Source organism: Eurytemora carolleeae, unplaced genomic scaffold (assembly GCF_000591075.1).
Source record: "Eurytemora carolleeae unplaced genomic scaffold, Eaff_2.0 scaffold829, whole genome shotgun sequence".
NCBI classification, from domain to species: domain Eukaryota; kingdom Metazoa; phylum Arthropoda; class Copepoda; order Calanoida; family Temoridae; genus Eurytemora; species Eurytemora carolleeae.
This window is the reverse complement of record NW_019396759.1, coordinates 52,037-74,070: the sequence shown is the minus strand read 5'-3', so window position 1 is coordinate 74,070 and position 22,034 is coordinate 52,037. Positions and strand designations below refer to the sequence as shown.

The 22,034-nt window shown below is 30.3% G+C and overlaps 1 protein-coding gene across 2 annotated transcripts; it reads left to right on the top strand.

Annotated features, from left to right (window-relative positions):
• Positions 1 to 2,688: 2,688 nt before the first annotated feature.
• On the top strand, positions 2,689 to 14,341 carry LOC111708311 (carbohydrate sulfotransferase 11). Of its 2 annotated transcripts, XM_023481646.1 has the most exons (13): positions 2,689 to 2,907; positions 3,885 to 3,939; positions 4,640 to 4,725; positions 5,483 to 5,521; positions 6,101 to 6,161; positions 6,916 to 6,947; positions 7,622 to 7,719; positions 7,880 to 7,935; positions 9,106 to 9,195; positions 9,726 to 9,797; positions 11,150 to 11,223; positions 13,205 to 13,254; positions 14,056 to 14,341. In XM_023481646.1, the coding sequence occupies exons 1-13, from the start codon at positions 2,719 to 2,721 to the stop codon at positions 14,174 to 14,176; spliced, it is 1,023 nt and encodes a 340-aa protein (XP_023337414.1). In that variant the 5' UTR covers positions 2,689 to 2,718; the 3' UTR covers positions 14,177 to 14,341. The 2 variants fall into 2 exon arrangements, with proteins under 2 accessions (XP_023337414.1, XP_023337415.1); XM_023481647.1 differs by lacking the exon at positions 3,885 to 3,939 and having other exon boundaries at positions 2,819 to 2,907.
• The last annotated feature ends 7,693 nt before the right edge of the window (positions 14,342 to 22,034 follow it).

Below are 22,034 nucleotides of genomic sequence, written 5' to 3'. Positions count from 1 at the left end.
GTGTTCTAGGTTTAAAAGTTTTTAACTTAGTAAACTGAAGAAATGATAAAGAGTTGATTTGACAAGGACACTTTTTCTTCTATTTCTAGTAAAGGTTGACACACTGGTCCAAACCCAACCATTTTCAGGACATTTTTAGGGACAAGCTGAGAACTATCATTTTATTAACAGGTTCAAATCTCTCTAAATGTCGTCGTTTTCTAAAGATATCGATTACGACGAAAATACGTTATTTTGTATTTACAACATTGCAAATATTACTTTAAACAGAAGAATTTTCATAAAATAGGAAAAGAATACATTTTATAAAATGAAATATTACTTTGCATCTTCATTGTTTTAAAAAGAAACCAAAATAACAATAATTAGTAAAACAACCTCCGGAACATTTAATATTTCAATTAATATTTTAATTAGTTTAATTAAACAATAAACATAATGGTAGTAAATACATTTAGATTTCTTATTTATACAATTAAGTTTTAATTAATCTTAGGTTGGGGAAGCAAATAAACATTCATTATTTAAAACCCTTTTCATGGTGTGGGAAGGGGGTCCTGCTGGTACCGCCCCCCCTTTCGCGTCTCTCTTTTCTTGTAACTTTTATCAAAAATGATTTATCCTACAAATGTGGAATTTTACATCTTTCAGTCTTTTTTTACTTTTTGCTTTGCTTTAACTTCAAGGTGTTTTTGGCTATATATTTAAATTTTGTCAAAAAAAATCAAATTTAGGAAAAAACGTTGTGTATGCTACTTAAGTGGTGTATGCAACCTTTACATTTGTGTTAAACTCTTCAGAAAATACAAAATTATTAGCAAAGCTTCTTGAACAATTAAGACAAACTAAAAATGTGCAAATTTACTTTCAAAGAGAAAAAAATCTAATATAATTTCACAATTCTTACAGAGGTGAAGTTAAATCAATTCTTACAGAAGTGTAGTTATATCAATTCTTACAGAGGAGTAGTTATATCAATTCTTACAGAGGTGTAGTTATATCAATTCTTACAGAGGTGTAGTTATATCAATTCTTACAGAGGTGTAGTTATATCAATTCAATCTAGAAACTTAATAATTTTCTGCACGACTAATTTTTTCCTTTTTTAAAAGGTATTTTAACTCATTGTTTAAATTCATAGTTCACTACGCTTTACGATAATCTTAAAAATCAGAAAAATCTTTTAAAATATGAAACAAAAAATGTAAATCATGTGTTTTCATCATCAGAAATTCACTTGTAAATTTTGATTGTGTTTCTTTGTTCTTTTTGTTTTTCATCCACTATAGTCCTTTGTTTTTCATCCACTATAGTCCTTTTGTTTTTCATCCACTATAGTCCTTTTTGTTGTTCATCCACTATAGTCCTTTTTGTTTTTTATCCAATATAGTCCTTTTTGTTTTTCATCCACTATAGTCCTTTTTGTTTTTCATCCACATAGTCCTTTTGTTTTTCATCCACTATAGTTCTTTAGTTTTTCATCCACTATAGTTCTTTTTGTTTTTCATCCACATAGTCCTTTTTGTTTTTCATCCACTATAGTCCTTTTTGTTTTTTTTTATCCATATAGTCCTTTTTGTTTTTCATCCACATAGTCATTTTTGTTTTTCTTCAACTACAGTCCTTCTTGTTTTCATCCACTATAGTCCTTTTTCTTTTTCATCCACATAGTCTTTTTGTTTTTCATCTACTATGGTTCTTTTTGTTTTATATCCACTATAGTCTTTTTTGTTTTTTATCCACTATAGTCATTTTTCTTTTTCATCCACTATAGTTCTTTTTGTTTTTCATCCACTATAGTCCTTTTTGTTTTTCATCCAATATAGTCCTTTTTGTTTTTCATCCACTACAGTCCTTTTTGTTTTTCATGCACATAGTCCTTTTTGTTTTTCATCCACATAGTTCTTTTTGTTTTTCATCCACATAGTCCTTTTTGTTTTTCATCCACTACAGTCCTTTTTGTTTTTCATCCACGTAGTCCTTTTTGGTTTTTCATCAACTATAGTCCTTTTTGTTTTTCATCACGTAGTTCTTTTTGTTTTTCATCCACATAGTCCTTTTGTTTTTCATCTACTATAGTCCTTTTTGTTTTTCATCCACTATAGTCCTTTTTGTTTTTCATGCACAGTCCTTTTTGTTTTTCATCCACATAGTCCTTTTTGTTTTTTATGCACATAGTCCTTTTTGTTTTTCATCCACATAGTCCTTTTTGTTTTTCATCCACATTGTCCTTTTGTTTTTCATCCGCTACGGTCCTTTTGTTTTTCATCTACTATAGTCCTTTTTGTTTTTTATCCACTATAGTCCTTTTGTTTTTCATCCACATAGTCCTTTTTGCTTATTTTATTTGATTTCATTTTATTAACGCGCTATACAGATTTCATAAGATGTGAATAAGGACTTCTGTTTTGTTCAAAAAAGCTAAAAATAGTAATCGCTACAAAGTTTTCGCAATTGCAAAGGATGTAATTTTAGAAACGACTGCACCGATCTTTTTGTCAAATTTATCAAATATATTTTTTAATTAAATTAAGTTCCATATTATAAGACGAACAGTGTAAACAAACTAATGGAAGATAGAAGCCACATGTGAACTTTATTCTGGAACCCCCTGTACAATCCTGGGGTATACTGATAAGCAATTAACGTTATCTTTATGTTTGCTCTATATACTTAGTACTATATGCATGTATACTAAACAGTGCACACTGGAATACAATGATAAACTCATATAGGAGTATATCTAATAAGTTCAAAAACTGGGTAAACAGACATAAAAGATACAAGTATCTACTAATTATTTCAACTGTTGTGTGTTTTTTCTTGTATCGAACCAATCAGGCAGTGTACTGCAAGGAGTGGAACCAGTTTAGAAGAAAGCAATCAATTTCAAAACAACCCCAACAGGTGAGGAAATCTTATCTTCTGAGTGTCAAATTTATTCTCAATTTTTTTAATTTTATTGAAAAACTAGATAGTTTGTCGTATCTTGATGGTTTTATCATATATTGATGACATATTTAGTGTTTTCGAGGTCACATGTTCTGATACTAAATATAACATGTCACTTTTTAATCAATGTGGGATAGTGAGAGAATCAAATTAAACAAAAGCTTAGGATGGAGCAGGGGGGGGGGGGTACATTGAAAAAGGGTTTGTTGAATAAATGTTAAAATTTAAAAAAGAAAATATATATTTTGTATTGTGTATGAAAAAATTTACTTTATAACTCATAATTTCTTCAATTATTTGAACAATAGTGTTTTATTTATTTAATAGAGCTCTTCGCTTACTTATATATATATACGCTAGGCTTTAAAGGCGCTTCGCGCCCATCTTATTTGAATACCTTAAAAAACTAAAAAAAACTAAAAATTTCGTTGATTTTTTAAATTTTCAAAAACCTAAAAGAAGCAAATTTTAGAAGCAAATTTTTGAAAATTCGATCATCCATAAACCATTCCTGGGGTGACGCGAGGTCTCACGAAAAATTTTGTCCTGATTGGTTCACGCGTTTTGACGTTCTTTTGGACACATACAAACAAACAGACAGACAAGCAATGTTCAGCAATAACCAATCTTAATAAACAAGAAGGTATAAATATATATATACATATATATATATATATATATATATATATATATATATATATATATATATGTGAGCTATAGCAGGCCAAACAACTACATTGGGCTGACATTTTTTAGGGAACCCATTGGTACCTTGGGGGCAACATAGGCTGAATAAAATTTTTTTTTTCTTGTAAATTGGAATGTTTTAAATTCTTTGGAAACTACGGGCTGAACTTGAGCTAGTTTATAATAAAATATTATAATGTTATTGAATAAAATTATGGTTTTCTAACATATTAAATAATTATTAGAGCAAAGAGATGATACAGCGTCTAAATCATATAAATGAAATTTGTGAAGAATTAGGTAAAAAACTATTTTTTGGAAAAGGTCGCAAAAATGTTTATTTTGAACAGTACAAAAGGAATTGCGTTTTTGTCACAAACTCAAATTTTCTAATCCCTATATCTTTGCAACTTAATGGAGTAAACCTTTGATATTTCAAACTTAGATTTTTTGATCTAACAGAATTCATAGTTTGAAATATCTAAGGTCTACAACAAGAAATAAGGATTAGAAAATAAGAGTTTGTGGTAAAGACTCCAATCCTTAGCAACATTTTTGAAAAAATAGGCTTTCCTTATTTCTGTTTGAAACATTCGTTTTTTGCGTTTACTTTTTTCTAACAGAAATTAATTACTCGCAACAAGCTCAACTTTTCTAATCCCTATATCCTTGCAAACTGATGATGTAAACCCCTGATATTTAAAACTTTTTCTATATGATCTAATACATGAATTCATTGTTTTAAATAGCAAAGGTATACGAGATCAGGTTGCAAATAAGAAAATTAGAATTTGTGGCAGGTGCTCAGTTCAGTTCAGTTCAGTTCAGTTCAGTTCAGTTCAGTTCAGTTCAGTTCAGTTCAACAATAACATTGGAACATAAATTCACACAAAATCTTATTTTTCGAATTTAAATCAGGAGCGCAAAAATGTACTGGTAACATAAAATGTAAAAGTAAATTTTGTCTCAAACTTTTTTTCTTTATTTTATTTATTTTTAGATATGACTGATAATGAATACAGTTGTAGTTATGAGAGTAAAGTACCAAAGTTTAGTCAACAAATTTCAAAATACAATTTTCTACAGGAATAAACTCAGATAACTCGGATATTAAACATATTCAGACTTTCCCTTTTTTATCTTCAGTAGTCGTCGTATGTACATAGAGAATAGAATATATATTAAAGAGGAATTTAAAGAATCTCTCGTTATGCATTTTTTCAGTCCCTTTCAGCCTGAAAGGGAGTTCAAAGTGTCCAAATCATGTAAATGTTAACAAATTATATGCAGTAGAGTACATACATACAGTATGTTCCCTAGACTATCCATTTCAATTTCGAATTTTTTAAAGCTGTTAAATAAACTTAATAAAATGAATTAGGCGAATGAAAAACATCATTTGATTTATAGTTATAGTTTTAATATTGATTTTAGATTTTCTATAAAATGATGTTCCAGGGCCCAAAAGGTTATACAGCACAAATATGTGAAGTACAACTGCAGTATGGAAACAGTACAACAAAATGGCCGTTTTACACTTTTTTCTAGTAAATTCCACTCTAATATATATTCTATTCTCTATGCGTATGTATCAATACAATAAGGATAACTTTAGATTTTTAACAATCTTTTGAGGTGCATGGATGCACATAATGGAAATAATTGTAAACTTGTAATACGAAAAAAGCTGGTAAACTTCAATAAAAAATTGTCTTCAAAGTATTGATACAATTGCCGACCACTATAGTAAAATAGTTTCTATTAGTTCTTTTAATATATTTTAGTTTTAACTTTTATGTTAAGTACTTGTCAAAAGTATCGTAGTTTAACCTAATCTGATTAGGATCCGAAAACTTCAACAGTTTTGTGCTTTAATTATAAGGTAGTTTTTTTTAAAGTTAACAGAAGTTTCCCTAATTAAATGTCACATCGTTAACTTCACTTTTTTTTAAAATCACAATTAAACAATAATATAAAAAAATTTTATAATAGATAATTCACTCCCTTGGGCCAAGAAAGGTCCCAGAAAGCCATTAACCCTACAAAGTTTAGCCGATTTGACGTTTATTTGTGGAAAATAATTGCTTGCCTAAATTTTATTTTTCCAAGGATTGGATTCTTCGCCAGAAAATCTGATTTTCTTATCTTTATATCTTTGCAACCCAATGTTCTAGACTTTAGATATTTCAAATTTTTAATTATATCAGATCAAAAAGTCTAAGTTTGAAATACCAGAAGTTTACCCCCTGAGGTTGCAAAGATATTGGGATTAGAACATTGAGTTTATTGCAAAGACTCAATTCCTTTGCATGCTTTGAAATTATTTATTAAAAAAAAAATAATATTTGAAATAGTAAAATGCTTGGGTTGACATATGGTTGCAAGTATTTAAGTATTAGAGTTTGAGGCAAGTTTCGAATTTTCTAAATTCAATAATTTGTTGATGAACTGTCTGATTAAGATTGCTGCTTCCTCCTGGATGGATTACCTTGCAAGGGTAGAAAACAATGTAGAGTATTTAGGTAAAGGAACTTTCCGCCATTTTTTTATATTTTTTTTTGATAAAATTTTTAAATTTCTGCACAAACTGCGTGATAACTTTTCAGAAATTAAGAATTCTTACAAAAAAAAATTTTTATATGTCAACTTTTTTTAAATTCATATTTCGCTTTCAACTTGGCGCTGGATTTTCGAACATTCCTGTAAAATATGAAAATGTCGTCTTTATTATCAAAAATCCTCGAAACAGGAATGAATGTTATTAAAAGTATCTCTTGAATCATAAAAAATAAAAAAATATTATGAAATATCAACTATATATGAATGCGTCGAACAAAAATCGATGATTATAAGGTTGTAATATCTGAACAATTTGTTTGGAATTAAATTGATTTTTTAACAAACCAATTTAAATATTGCAAACTTCTGAATTTGTATGGACGTTACGTTCTTCGGTATGAGCCGTTTTTAACAATTTTCTCCTTATATAAGCAAAAGATAGAAGTAAGATTAGTAGCATCACCATCGAATATTTTTCTGCGCAAGCCTATACCCCCTTTCATTTTTCGCAAACTCTGCCTTCAAACTAAAGTAAATTTAATGTTTCATCCATAACTCTTCTCTTGTTAAAGAGCTATTGAGAGAGAAAAAATGTTTAAAACTTCTAATATTGTAACTTTTTAAAAAACCACAGGAACATATTTTTTGATAATAAATAAATAAATAAATAAATAAATAAATAAATAAATTTTAATAATTAAAGAATATTTTTCATAGAACAACTGCGAGAACACGGGAAATTGTATGAAGTAAGTTTTAAAAAAACAATAAAAAATGCATTAAACCCTTATTCGATAAACATAATTAAAGGGACTGTAGGCGTAATTTTTAGTGACCCTCCATGCAAAGAGGGAGATGTCAGATTTACAACGGTACCCTTTAACTGTTTATTGAGTAGGGAGAACTCTTTGTGTAAATTTGAACTCAACAAAGGTGTTAACCCTATAAAGGCTGCGGGGTCTGAATCTATGTAAAGCTTGGGGGCGGTGTTTGAAAGTCATCATCATAGCCCAATTTTTCAAGGTCAGCTCATAGAAAAAATAATTAGACTGATAACTTTAAACGTTTTGGTGCTATGGAGGGTTGAAAAAATGTTTAAAAAAGGGTAAAAAAGTGAGAAAAAAAATATTTTTTGTTTTAAACAAATATCAATAGTTTTTGGATCTGTAGCTTTAGTCACATAAGAGTTTTAGAAATTTTTTTTGAGAGTGCTAGTACAAAAAAACTACAGGGGGGCGCAAAACGCCTTCCCCCCCCAGCCTGTTAACAAATGAAAGCGTTTAAGTTTTAAGTGAATACCCCCTTTTAAATGGAAATAATAGTCCCTTTATTCCCAAACATAATTCCTATTTGTATGAAAATCTATTGATTTTTTTTTTAAAGTTGAAACCAAAATTATGTTTTCATTTGTATTTTTCCTTAGATTACTAAGAGATTGGGTTTGAGCGAATCGTCAATTTTTGCGGCAAGTGTCGACAACGCAATTTTTAAACTCTTGGTCGTGAGAAATCCATTTGAAAGGTAATTTCATACACTATTTTTTGGTTGTATTTTTCTAACAAATTTTTTTTGTTAAGATCATAGTTCTAAAAATCCAAACGTCATTTTGAAGAATTAAGTTTTAAAATATTTGCAAAACATTATGAATCATAATTTTTTTTAATGATAATGTAATATTAAGGATAATTTCTGCATATGCAAATCGTATTCTTGATCAATCCACCGCTCAATATAAAGGTAAAAATGTAAAAAAAATTGCCCCAAAAAAAAGTTTTTTTCCATTATTGATGTCAGTTTTAAAATCAAGCTTATTGCCTGCAGTGAAAGTTTGCATCATGCAGAAAAATCAAATAAACAAAAATTCTTTTTAAAGATCTGTTGCTTTCAAAAAAATAGTTTTTAGCAGCGGAATGAGGAAATTGTATATCGAAACTTTCGTATTTTTCGCGACCTTTTTTTCGCCGAAAATTTCGCACTTTGTTCGTAAAAATAAATACGCGAAAAAAACAGATGAATACAAAATTTCTAGAAAAAAAGCGAAACATTTTGCAAAAATTAAAAGAAAATTTCGCATTTTTTCGCAAAAGTTTTCATTGATCGAAAACCTAATAACAACCTGATGGTGAAAACCATTTTAACCCTATTCCTGCTGGTTTTTTTTTGCATAACTCAAAAAGCATTGGTCTGAGGCTGTTGAAATTTTCTGACTTTTCTTACATACCCAAAGCCCTCCCTTTAGGCCTAAAACCGGGCTTTAATACTAACTGCCTGAGTCCTCAGGCACACTGCCTGAATGACTGCTTTTGCCTGTAACAAACTAAATCTTTGTTTTGACCCACTTTCACTTGTCAGATTTTAATAAAATTTAGTTTTTTGGAAAGCCTATGACATAAGGAAACGAATTGCACAAGTTTTGCGAGAAAAAAAATTGCATATTTGCATATTTGAAATGGCATGGTCAAGGGCTTTTCAAAAATGTATAATTTTTCATTTTTTGGACAAATTTTTTTTTGCAAACATTTTTACTATATAACTGGATTTTGCGATAAAAAATTCAATTTTTGCAAATTTGCAAATTCTTTTGCAGATTCTAAAAGTAGAGCACAAGAGCTTTCTAATGATGTATCATTTGTCATATTTGGACATAAAACATAGGATTTAGAGGGGGGGTCTAATTGATTTTTTGATCCCCTTAACTTTGCAACCCAATGTTGCGGATCTTTGATATTTTGAATTCTGTTCTATTGAATAATCAAAGGTGTATACCACCAAGTTGCTCAGATATAAAGGTTAAAATATTTTATTTCTTGACAAAGACTCGATCCCTTTTCCAGAACTTCGTAAACATAATATTCTCCAACCTTTAGGAAAAAAAATTTGAAAAATTTCATTGATTTTTTCTTTTAGAGAATATTATCTGGATGCATAAGCCCAGTGGAGAACTTTATAAGATTGGAGATACTCCCACTTTATCCGACTTTATTGTATACGTTACAGGTTATAAAGATTTAATACATATAGAACCTTATAATTGAACTTAAAGGCGACTTATTTGTGTAAATCTTTAATGAAGTCTTAGACTTTAATACTAATACTTTTCATTAAAATTCATAATTTTTTTGAAATCAGTTACAAAAAAATATGCCAGAGAAAAAAATTACATATTTCATGTTATATTTTTATCATATATGGAAGTTATACTAAATTACTTTCCTAAAAAATAATTTGAGTTTTGTTTTTGGGCTATTAGGACGTTTGTCTGTTTGGATATCCAATTGTAATTAGGAGCCCCTTGACCGATTTGTCTCAAATTTTTATTGCAGAACTCGGTAGAACCACGGAAAGGGAAAACCAGGGAAAACTGGATTCCCAAGCTAGTACATTATAAACATTCAAGACTAAATATGATGTGTTTAAGAGAAAAGATACAATAATTAAGAGAGTATGAACAACTGTTTATTCTGATCAGTCCAATTTATTTTTCTAATATTCTAAAAAACATCTTAAGGAAAATATTTTTATTTCAGAAGGAAACAATGATCCCCACTGGAAACCGGTTTGGTCCAGTTGCTCACCCTGCCTTGTACAGTACACAGCAGGTTTAATGTCATTCTATACTCTATAGGTGGCAGCACAGACTCACTAATTTACCCGTTCGGTCTGTTTCAGCTGACAATCCCCCCCCCCCCTCTCACCAACAACCTTGTCACTCACTTCACCTTACTCTAACAAGCAGTGACGTCATATACGGATTTTGAGTAAAATACTTGGCCTGTATCCCTTTCAATCAAAATTTAACCTTTGAAGTTTTTCGACTTTTCTCTTCACCAAACGTATCTCGTCCTGGTTAGTCCAGGCTGGGTGGACTTGGTTAAAGGGAGTGACCGGCAATGTATGGTGGTTGAACTGAATGTGCAGTATTGTGGAAAAATTTTTAGGATTCATTTGAGACATATAAAACGTTTCTACGACGTATATTTACTGAGTTTTAGCTCAAAGTCCTGAATTTGTTTAGTAATTAAGTTGAGAAAATTAAAATTAACTGTTATCATCGAAAAAAGTAATCTTATACAATTATTAATTTCTAAAATCTCTCATTATTCACAAAGATTTTCTGGAATTTTTATTAAAAAGACCACATTTGAAGAATTTGTAGAAATCTGCGAACAAATTCATAAAAATAAGAAATTCAATATAATGATGAAAACGAAATAATTGATTTTAACATTAAATTATTGACAAATTTCTGTTGAGAAATATGTTCCTAACCATCTAATTAGTTTACTGTCTAACTTTTACTTTATTTTTCGTCGTCGTTATTTAATAATTTTTAAAAACCGATTCTGAAAACGTACTCAATCAAATTCATAATTTTGAACGTCGACTTTGCATTCAAGCTCAGTAAGTATACATCCTGGAAACGTTTTATATATCTCAAATTAATTCTAAAAAGATTTTCTACAATACAGGATGATCTTTATTATGGATGAATATTAATAAAACTGGCAACATTACTTCAAGTATTCCTTTGTATAAAAAATGGATCCCATGCTCGACTCACATCGGTACCATTTAAATCTGTTTCTGCGAGAAAAACCATACGGCAAATCCTTTTTTGTTTAAATTGATAGTTTTTAACTACTGCAGTTTCTCAGTTTACGTGACTTTAGCAGCTCTCAGTAAAAAAGGCAATTTTCAGTATCTTTTTCTGGTTATTCAGAGTCAAAATTTAATGAATTTGAGCCGCGTCTTAAATCCGCCATTTCGTCTCAATTGATGCTGGCTTAAATCTTGAAACAGTGAATACAATTTAAGTGAAACCAACCATATTTGAGCCATGTCTAATATTTAAGCCGCTGCTCAAATTCTTTAAATTCGGCCTCATGCGAAGGTGCCAGGGGTCCTGTTGTAGGTGTCACAAAAACACCAATAATAAACTTAATTTTCCTAGTTTTGAAGTTGGAAGATGGAGAAGTAGGAATCGATAAAGTTTTAGCCGACAGTGGACTTATCAAGCACGCTCAGGGACATGGTTATATTTTATACTAATCATGTTAAACTAACGGATATTGCAGCATTGAGCCACAAATGTTTTAAATTTATAATACAGGGTTACCCATAAAGATTCAGCCTATAGAGATGACTGTACGGAATTTATAATGTCTGTTTCCTTATAATATAACTGTAAACTCATTATATAAACCATTAGATTACTATATCATATATCTTAGGCCGCATACTTATTTTAACCTTGAGATATACACATTTTAAGAGTTTTTGGTCGTCTTTACAGTCTCATCTTGTGGGTAACCCTGTATGTAAACGGATACAATTTTATTTCTCATACATTGGTGTAAAATCAAAACTATAAAATACTCGGCTTTAACTGGAATTTTGATATTGTGATAGAACTTAAAAAATGAGTTAAATCCGGAAAAACTATCTAGTTCGCTCAAGAATATTTTTTTAATTACGCAACCTCGTAATACAATAGATAGATATATATTTATCATTAAAGTACATAATTTTACATAGATATATACTTTAAACTAACACTTTAATGGCAATTCCGGATGTTATTGTATGATATAACTTTTAAATCATACATTTGGAGGTATTAGGAAAGTATTAGGAAGAGAGGGGGGGGGGGTTATGTAGCTCAATCAGAATCAAAAGTTATCTTAGAACTTAGGATGGCACATTTATTTATTCAGAAATTGCATGAATAATAGTTTGATTTTGAACATTCAAATTGTAGTTACATATTTGTTTTATCCACATGCAAATTTTTTTGAGTCTTTGCCACAAACTCGGATTTTTAAAACCCCATTTCTTTAAATCCAAATATCGTAAACCGTAGATATTTCCAACTATGTATTCTGGTGGATCAAACAATGTAAGTTTGAAACATGACAGGTATGCATCCTCTGGTTGTTGAGATATAGGTATTATAAAATTGGGATTTGAGGCAAAAACTCAATTCCTTTAAAAAAAACTTTTCTTCACAATCTTCCCCAATTCTGTTAATTTCTACTCCACCAATCCTAACATCTGGTAAAGTGGAAGAGATGTTCATGCTTTTCTTTCTTAACATTATGTACTTTGTTTTTTCTTAACATTATGTACTTTGCTTTTTCTTAAACATTATGTACTTTGTTTTTTCTTAACATTATGTACTTTGTTTTTTCTTAAGATTATGTACTTTGTTTTTTCTTAACATTATGTACTTTGTTTTTTTTGAGGCTTGAGGTTTGAACCAAAGTGCTGCCTTACTGAGTTCAATATCGGATCTATCTATAAGATCAAATTGACCTATGCCTTACATAAACAATCCTGTTTTATCCGCAAACAAGGATTTATTGCATCACGTATCTGTCTTCTCCCGCTATCCAGCCCTTTCTTATTCCCCCCCCCCCTCCATCGTTCGATATAAATTCCATATAATACATATTTATTCACAAAACCCTTCCCCCTCAACAACTTGCTAATATTCATCATATTTTAATAATCCAAGGCAAAATAATTCCATTATGCTTGTTTTAACAAGCATACAACATACTGCCTTAATTAATAGGAAAATATAAAATGTTTAAAGAAATGTGTACTGAGGCCGAATTTTAAGAATTTGAGCCGCGGTTTAAATTTAAGCCACGGCTCAAATTTTGGTGGTTCTATTTAAATTTGTATTGTTTTTTTTTTTAAAGATTTAAGCCGGCGCTCAATTGAAAACCGATTTTTGGGGGATTTGAGACGCGGCTTAAATTCATTAATTCGGACACTGTATACATTTTATGCTGCTCTTAATCAGGCAGGAATTGTCCAGTCTTTTAAGAATTACAAGTAAGACTTTGAGACCTCATAAATCCTCCAATTTTTTTTACACTCATCAGTACGAAAAGTATACTTTTGGAATCAACATTGATCAATATTTTTCCTCAAAAGGAAATGTCTTTTTAAAAAAACGCGATATTTTTGATCCAAAAAAATAACGTTGCTCCTGTTTTAGTGGGACTACAAACCTAAAAATAAAAGTAACAAAACTGGTTTATCTTTCAGGTAAAATCTTAAAAAACTCTTTAACAAATTCTACAAGTTATTATGAAAATATTCGTTATAAAACGAAATTACGTTGAAAACAATTTATCAAGATTAATAATTGTCGTTTTTCTTTCCGGTTTCTCTTTCATTTTATTTCGAATTTTCGGTCAATTTCTTTCCGGAGTCTTGTTCATGCTCTTTCTGGATTCTTGTTCGTTTTCTTTCCGGATTCTTGTTAATTTTCTTTCCGTATTTTCGGTAATTTTTTTTCGTATTTTCGGTCATTTTTTCCGGATTTTTGATCATTTTCTTTCTGGATTCTTGTTAATCTTCTATCCGGAATTCAGGTCATTTTCTTTTCTGATTGTTAATTTTCTTTTCTATTTGTTAATTTTCTTTTCGGATTTTAGGTCATTTTTTTCCGGATTCTCAATCACTTTCTATCCGGATTATCGGTCATTTTCTATCCGGAATCTTTGCCAGTTTTCTTGGTTATTAATATTTTCTTTCTGGATTTTAGGTAATTTTTCTTTGCGGATTCTCTGTCATTTTCTTTCCAGATTCTCGGTAATTTGCTTTAAAATTCTTGGTAATTTCTTTCCCAGTTTCTCTGTCATTTTTTTCCGGATTCTTGGTCATATTCTATCAGGATTCTTTGCCAGTTTTCTTTCTGGTTTCTCGGTCATTTTCTTTCCAGTTTCCGGAATTTTTAAGAAGATTCTCGGCCAGTTTTTCTTTTCCCGATCGCTTTCGACTTTACTGGAAAAACTAAAATATTCACCATAGAATTATTATAATCTTAATATTTATATTTTTCAGAGATGTAGATTGTATGATAATTGAAAAGCTGTATCGTCATTATCAACTAGATTTTATGCTTTTTCAATACAATTTAACCATGTACTTATCAAACATAAACAAGCGCTGTACATTCCTTTAATGTGTGCTTTTACTTAAATAATTTTGTATTGTTTAGTACTTTTATGTCCCAATAATCTGTACTTATTCTTATTAATCATAGAAAAAAGCATAGAGTAATAAAACGAAGAGGTGAAGCTTACCTCAGATGTACACAACCGACCTTCCTATTTAATTAATAGAGTGGTCGGTTGTGCACATCACGGTATGTTTACGTATCTAACGCTGTACACTTGTATATAGATGTGATCGTATTTCTAAGGGGGATTTTTCGGAATTGACCAATTTTTAGATTTTCTTTCTTTAGTTAAAGATAATTCGATGATATTGACTGCAAATATTTGACAATTTTCAAAATTTTAGGTTTTTAATTTATAAGCAAAAAGTTATGTCAAAAAACATTTTTACTGTCTCTTCTCTTCAACTCGTTATCATAAACATGTCAGTGTATGCAGGGTTACCCACAAAAGATGAAACAACGATTACGACATGAAGCTCTTAATAGTCTGAGGGGGGGGGAACGTTTGGCTTCCCCCTCTAATTTTTCAAATATCTCCATAAAACCACCCCTTAGAAATACGACCACTCTATTAATTGATTAATAGTGAGGTCCGCGTTGTATACATCATAGTTAAGTTTCACCTCTTCGTTTTATTACTCAATGGAAAAAAGTATGAAGACCTGAAATTTTCTCGTTTTTTATATAATCCATGCAGATTTTTACTGGTGTGAAATTATATCAGTAGTACTGTAAGTACAGCGTTGGTTTGTAAATAATGAGAATTGTTTATAAATAAGCAGTTTTTTATTCTGAATATTTCATTTTTGTAATAATATTTTATCTCTTGCAAGTGATGTATGAACAAACATGATTTTGGACTTAAATGTTTTTTGTTTTTATTGTTAAGCAAATAGTTCAACACAAATAAAAAATGTATATTAAACAAAAAGTTTATTGTTCAAAACAGTTTAACTTTTGCTAAAATGAAATGTTTTTCAAATAAGTTTAAAACTTGAAACCTTATTATGTTTATGCAGAAATTGTAAAATATTTTGAATAATATTGTGAAATTGATATTAAAGTTGAAATTATGTTTTAATCATATTTTAATTGATAGAAACTGAAAATATAACAACTTGTTGCAATAACATTAGATTTCGAAAGAAGCAACTATTTTGCAAAATTTTAAGAAGATGTTATTATCTCATTTCATGTGAACATAATCGATTTACTGGTTAAAGAAAATTACTGAAAAAATATTGAATTTTAGCGACAATCTCTGATTTTCTGCTAATCAAATCGTCAAAGGTTTACACCATTAGGTTGAGATGATTTTTGAAAATTTAAGTTTGCTCAAGTTATTATTTAAAATAGTCTAATAAACATGAGACACAGCAATTACGCTGTGTGGAAGGAACATTTCATTTTGAGTTTGAAATGCAATTATTTTTAAATTTTATTAAAAATATTTGCTTTGTAACAACATCCTGTACTGCTTCAATGTCGTCTTCCTATTCCACACTTGTCTGGTTCTCACTGTAAAAAAGTGCATATATATGTTTACAATAAATATACTGAAGGATTCTTTCAGCATCGTTATTTCAAAAAATGTTAATGATTTAAAAACTTATCTTATCCCAGTTCAGTCATTAATTCTTATTTATCAACAAACATCGCTATTTTTGGCAACATTTGAGACAAATTTTAGAAAAATCAATTTTAAATTCTGGTTTCTACATTTTGACACTTTGGGCACTGATTACGTGATTAAAATGTCTGGAGACAAAACTTGAATATTGACAGACAGACAGACAGAAAGATAGACAGACACATATTTAGATAGACAGATAGATAGACAGACATATATAGACAGACAGATAGATCGACAGACACATATATAGATATCAGATCGATAGATAGACAGACGGATGGATAGACTTATAATATTTAGGCATAGAGAAAGACAGATAGATTGACAGACAGATAGATTAACAGACGGATAAATAAATAGATAAATAGACAGACAGACGGTCCAATAGACGGATAGACAGACATAAAACTTTAACCCTAAACAGGCGGGGGGGGCGTTTGGCGCCCCCCTTGTAGTTTTTTGTCCTATCACTCTTATTTTTACACTTTCGCCGTTACATTTTGTGAGTTTGACTGCTTATGAATAGTAATTTAAAGGATTTTTTGTTTAAAATATTTTTTCAATTGATAGGGTAGGGTACAGGGCGGAAAAAAGTCCGATCTGTGAAAAAAAAATCTAAAATAGCCCATAACTATTTTGTGACTAAAGCTACAGATCTAAAAACTATATTTTTAATATTTGTTTTTAAAAAATCATTTTTTACCCTTTTTTAGGCATTTTCTCCACCCTCTCTAGCACCAAAACTATTAAAGTTATCGGTCTAATTTTTTTCTTTTTTGAGCTGGCCATGAAAAATTGGGCTATGAACATATGCTTTTCAACCCTATACCTATTATCTAAGGGGGGGCGCCAAATGCCTACCTCCCCAGGCTATGCATAGTTTCAGACCCCCCGGCCTTTATAGGGTTAAAACCTATTTTATTTTTTCAACGTTAAAATCAAATCTATAATATTTGTTTCTAAAAGTTGTGAGTTCATCGTCGAAAATATTAACAATCCACCACCAGTTATATAAAATATAATGTAAACAATAAATATGTAACTTTCCTTTTCCTTTCTTTTCTTTTCCTCTTTTTAAGAATTGGGAGAAAATATTCCCACAACCTTTAGTTTTGAAGGTTTTTAAATATTTTCTCCTGAAACACCTAATTTTCTATGTTTTTGTTATATTACATAAATAAATAATTACTTACTTAGACAGGACGACTAATCGATACAGAGGATAGATAGAAGATTAAACAAGCTTCGTAGAGGAATATTATTTTTCTTTGGAAAATCCACCAATGAAAATAATACTGTTAGTTTTACGATTGTACAAAATACATAGATATTTTTTAATTATATCTTTATAGCAGGTCTGCATAACATTTTTGAGATACAGCAAATAAAACTCAGCCTGTATATGTTACTGTTGAAAGGAATTGAGTCTTTGCCACAAATTCAGTTTTTGTAATCCTTATATCTTAGCAACTTGATGGTGCAAACCTTTGATATTTCAAGCTTAGATTATTTGATCTACCAGAATTCATAGTTTGAAATATCTAAGGTCTACAGCATTGGGTTGCAAAGATATAGGGATACATAAATTTGAGTTTGTGGTAAAGACTCAAATCCAAATAATTCTCTAAGAACCTGTATCTGAAATCTAATTCTATTCAATGCATAACATAAAAACGAATGAATGGAAATTAATTATAATAGGATAATTTTAATATTTCCTGTCATAGTTTAATTGCTAGAGTCCTGTGTGGTATACCAATGGTATACCAAAGTGTGATAAACAAATAACCGCATTCAAATCTCTAATTCCACTTAGTCGCGTGTTTTGAAGCCCACCAGCAAAAATTGATTTGAGATTAAAATTCAGTCATCCTTTAAACCCATCGTGGTAAACCAAATAACTGATTTCACACATCATTCTTTTTAATTAATTTATCTCTGCATAGGTTTGTATCTACACTTTTGTAAAACTGGTGAATATTCAAAATCTGTATGCAAATGTTTTTTTACATAACTAAAAATGTAAAGCTAAAATGTAGAAGCACACGTTAAACTGAAGTAAGATTTAAATCATGTACGTTTCCACACGTTAAACTGAAGTAAGTGATAAATCAAATACGTTTCCCCACGTTAAACTGAAGTAAGATTTAAATCACATATGTTTCCACACGTTAAACTGAAGTATGATTTAAATCATATACGTTTCCCCACGTTAAACTGACGTAAGAGATAAATCATATACGTTTCCCCACGTTAAACTGAAGTAAGATTTAAATCATATACGTTTACACACGTTAAACTGAAGTAAGATATGAATCATATACGTTTCCACACGTTAAACTGAAGTAAGAGATAAATCATATACGTTTCCACATTTGTAAATGCAAAGGACCTTGTAAAGGGCAGTGGTTGGTGAATAAAAATATTCCACATATTTTTTACTATGGAATTTTGTTGACCTTTTTCAACGAACTTTTTAAAATACCTTTGTTGCATTTTAAGGTCGAAAATTTTCAAAAAATCCTTTGTTTTGAAGCCTTATAAAAAAACAACCTGGAATTTTTGGTTTTTAATTTTTATGAATGATAAACTATTGAATTTTCCTATTCGAAATGTAAAGTAATTTGATCCATTGGTGATTATGTTCCGCTCTCAGCTTTTAATGTAAAATACAATTAAAATGTTGGAACATTTATTCAATTATTCAAGATTTGAATTTTCATTAATGGATGCATTATATATATAATATATATAATTATAATATTTGCAAGGGAGGAAGGAAGTCTGTCTATCTGTATATCTGCCTGTCCGCCTATGTATCTAGGTTTTTGTCTATCAGTCTATCTGTCCATCTGTCTATCTGTCTATCAGTCTATCTGTCTATATGTTTACCTGTCTATCTGTCTATCTGTCTATCTGTCTATCTGTCTATCTGTCTATCTGTCTATCTGTCTATTTGTCTATCTGTCTATCTGTCTATCTGTCTATCTGTCCATTTGTCTATCTGTCTATTTGTCTATCTGTCTATCTGTCTATCTGTCTATCTATCAGTGTGTCGGGAAGGTTAGAATCGGTATTTAATTGCATCTATTATCCTAATTTTCACATTTTGGTTAATTTTCACAGAGATGAGGACTGGGTAGGGAGGTAGGGGCAGGGGGCAGATGAGGACTGGGGAGGGAGGTAGGGCGGGGGGCAGATATGCCCTCTGTAGCGTATACCGAAGAGTTAGTTTAATTTAGAAAAAAAAGAAATAACAGAATATCATGATAGAAGCAAAAAGTTTATAGAAGTTTATAAATAGAAAATTAGAGAAAAAATAAATATTTAAGATATGGATAATAGATAAATATTTAAGATATGGATAATAGATAAATATTTAAGATATGGATAATAGATAAATAGCGTAAAAGAGGAATCTAAAATTTCCATTTCCGAGACTAATCAGAAAATTCAAAAAGAATCATTTTTAAACCCGTATTAGGCTTTTTTAAATATACGTGTAGAAAATTCTAGGTTTTTAAAGTATTATTTGGTTATTTTGGCGTCAGAGATTAAAAAAGTTCAAAGTAGACATATACTTTTTGAACTTTTTTAAAATACTCCCATACACCCAAACCATAAAAGTTAGAGGTCTCATTTTTTTAATGAGGAGGCCTTGAAAATTTGGACTATGGACATGTATCACACTCCCCTATCTCAACTCTATGTGAAAAATCATAGAGGGGGGGGGGGGGGGTAAACCAATCTATATTAGACAACTATAGCCCAATCGGGANCCTCCATCCATTTTTGAATAGACAAATCAGGATAGGGTTAAGCCCTGAGTTTGAGCGCAAAGTCGACGTTCAAAATCGTACTTTTGAGTGGGTACGTTTTCAGAATATTGTTTTCAAATTACTTAATAACGACGACGAATAATAAAGTAAACATTATACAGTAATCTAATTAGATGATTAGGAACATATTTCCCAAAAGAAATTTGTCAATAAATCAATGTTAAAATCAATCATTTCGTTTTAATCATTATATTGAATTTCTTATGTTCTTTGAATTTATTCGCAAATTTCTTCAAATTATTCAAATGTCGTCTTTTTAATAAAAATTCCAGAAAATCTGAAGAAAATCTTTGTGAATAATAAGAAACTAGAATAATGAGAAAATTGAAACTAATAATTGAACAAGATTACATACTTTCGATGCTAAGATTAATTTTTATTTTCTCAACCTGTTCTTAAACAACTAATTAGTTTACTGTAGAATTTTGTTTACATTTTTTGTCGTCGTTATTTAATAACTAAAAAAAACAATTCTGAAACGTATCCACCAAAAAGTACGATTTTGAACGACGACTTTGTGCTCAAACTCGGGATTTACAAATCTTTAAAAAGTTTTATATGTCTCAAATGAATCCTAAAGGATTTGTCCACAACACTGCATACTCAGTTCAACTACCTTACAAAGCCGGTCTGTCCCTTTAAAGGGACTGTAAACGTGACTTTGAGCGACTCTCTGCTTATAGATACGGATACCTATAAACCTATGTATTCACGATAAATTAACTGGTTTTAAATAAACTGGTTTAAAGTTGTAAATCGAACATGCACCATTATAAAGTGAGAGTCAGCAGAAGTTTCGTCTACACACTGTGAACCTTAAGATGTGCACGCTCTCACGCAACAATCGAGCAGTATTTTTCCAATTACTTCTTTCTAAGTTAAGCTAGAAACAAGCGAATTGTACTTTTAAACGTATATTTCTAGGGCTACAAAAAAGTATAATTGTTTGTGTGAGGTAAAACCAAAGACCAAGCCGTTGCGACACTTTAAAGTCGAGGCTTTGTCTAGATATCAGTGCACAATCCCTTTAAAAAATAACAATTTTATCTTATGCTTGCTGTTTTACATTGTTGTGAGCTATTGAATACTTCATGAGATGAATCTAAATGAATTGGAATTGTCTACGCTTCTCATTATCCATTAAACTGTTGAATGGGCCCCCTGGTGGGGCTCTGGTGTGCCCCCGCTGTGTTGGGCGGGAATTGAACCCCAGGGGGTCCAATATACAGGCCTCTGACCACTCAGCTACATATAGTTCAGAGAGTTCAACCCGTTTGATTTACTGCAAAGTGTGCTCTCCAAATTGTCCATATTTATCAAGAATTTTAAATATTTTTTATAAAAAAAATTAAGTTTTTTTTCTGTTTATTTTTAGGTCAAATTTTTGTAAAAAGTAAAATTTCTTTTTCTTTTTTTTGTGATGAATATCATGCCCTACTTTAAATTCCTTTTATTAATCGCGTGGTGTATACCGTATATATACGATGGTCATCTCGTATAGATCCATTCAATTCAAGTATAAAATACCTTGAAATAAAAATATTTAACCTCTAGAATGGATTTCAAATATTAGATATCAAATTTATTATATAATCAAGAGAGCATAGACAGAAAGCTAAATTAATGTTGAAAATAATTTAAATGAAATTTTTTTTTCAGATTAAAGATAAAGAAGGTAAGGAAGATGAGGAGGGTACGGAAGATGAGGAGGGTAAGGAAGATGAGGAGGGTAAGGAAGATGAGGAGGGTAAGGAAGATGAGGAGGGTAAGGAAGATGAGGAGGGTAAGGAAGATGAGGAGGGTAAGGAAGATGAAGAAGGTAAGGAAGATGAGGAAGGTAAGAAAGATGAAGAAGGTACGGAAGAATGACGAAAGAATCAAAGTAATTGAGTCTTTGCCACAAACTCTGATTTTCTAATGTCGTAGACCTTAGATATTTCAAACTATAAATTATGTTAGATAAAAAAATCTAAGTTTGAAATATAAAATGTCTACAGCATCCGGTTGCTAAGATATAGGTATTACAAAATTTAAGTGTGTGGCAAAAACGCAGTTCCGTTCAAAGTTCAGAACATGTCTCATTTTTTTGTAATTGTAATTGTAAAGAGTCGATACATTTGTGAATCTAATATGCCAAATCTAAGGAGGGTCATCTCTGGGAGCGAAAACGTCATGTGTGTGTGTCTGTACCAAAAGAGTGTGTAAGGAAAACCGAACCGAAGCCATGTACTGTAGGTATATACAGTACATACGAATCTCGGGATTTGTACAGTCTAGGAGAGCACATTTGTTTATTATTAATTGTTTACTTAAACATAAGTTCAATATACTGTAATATATTATTTACATATTTAAGCCAACACTATTATTACAATAAACTACTCGTTAT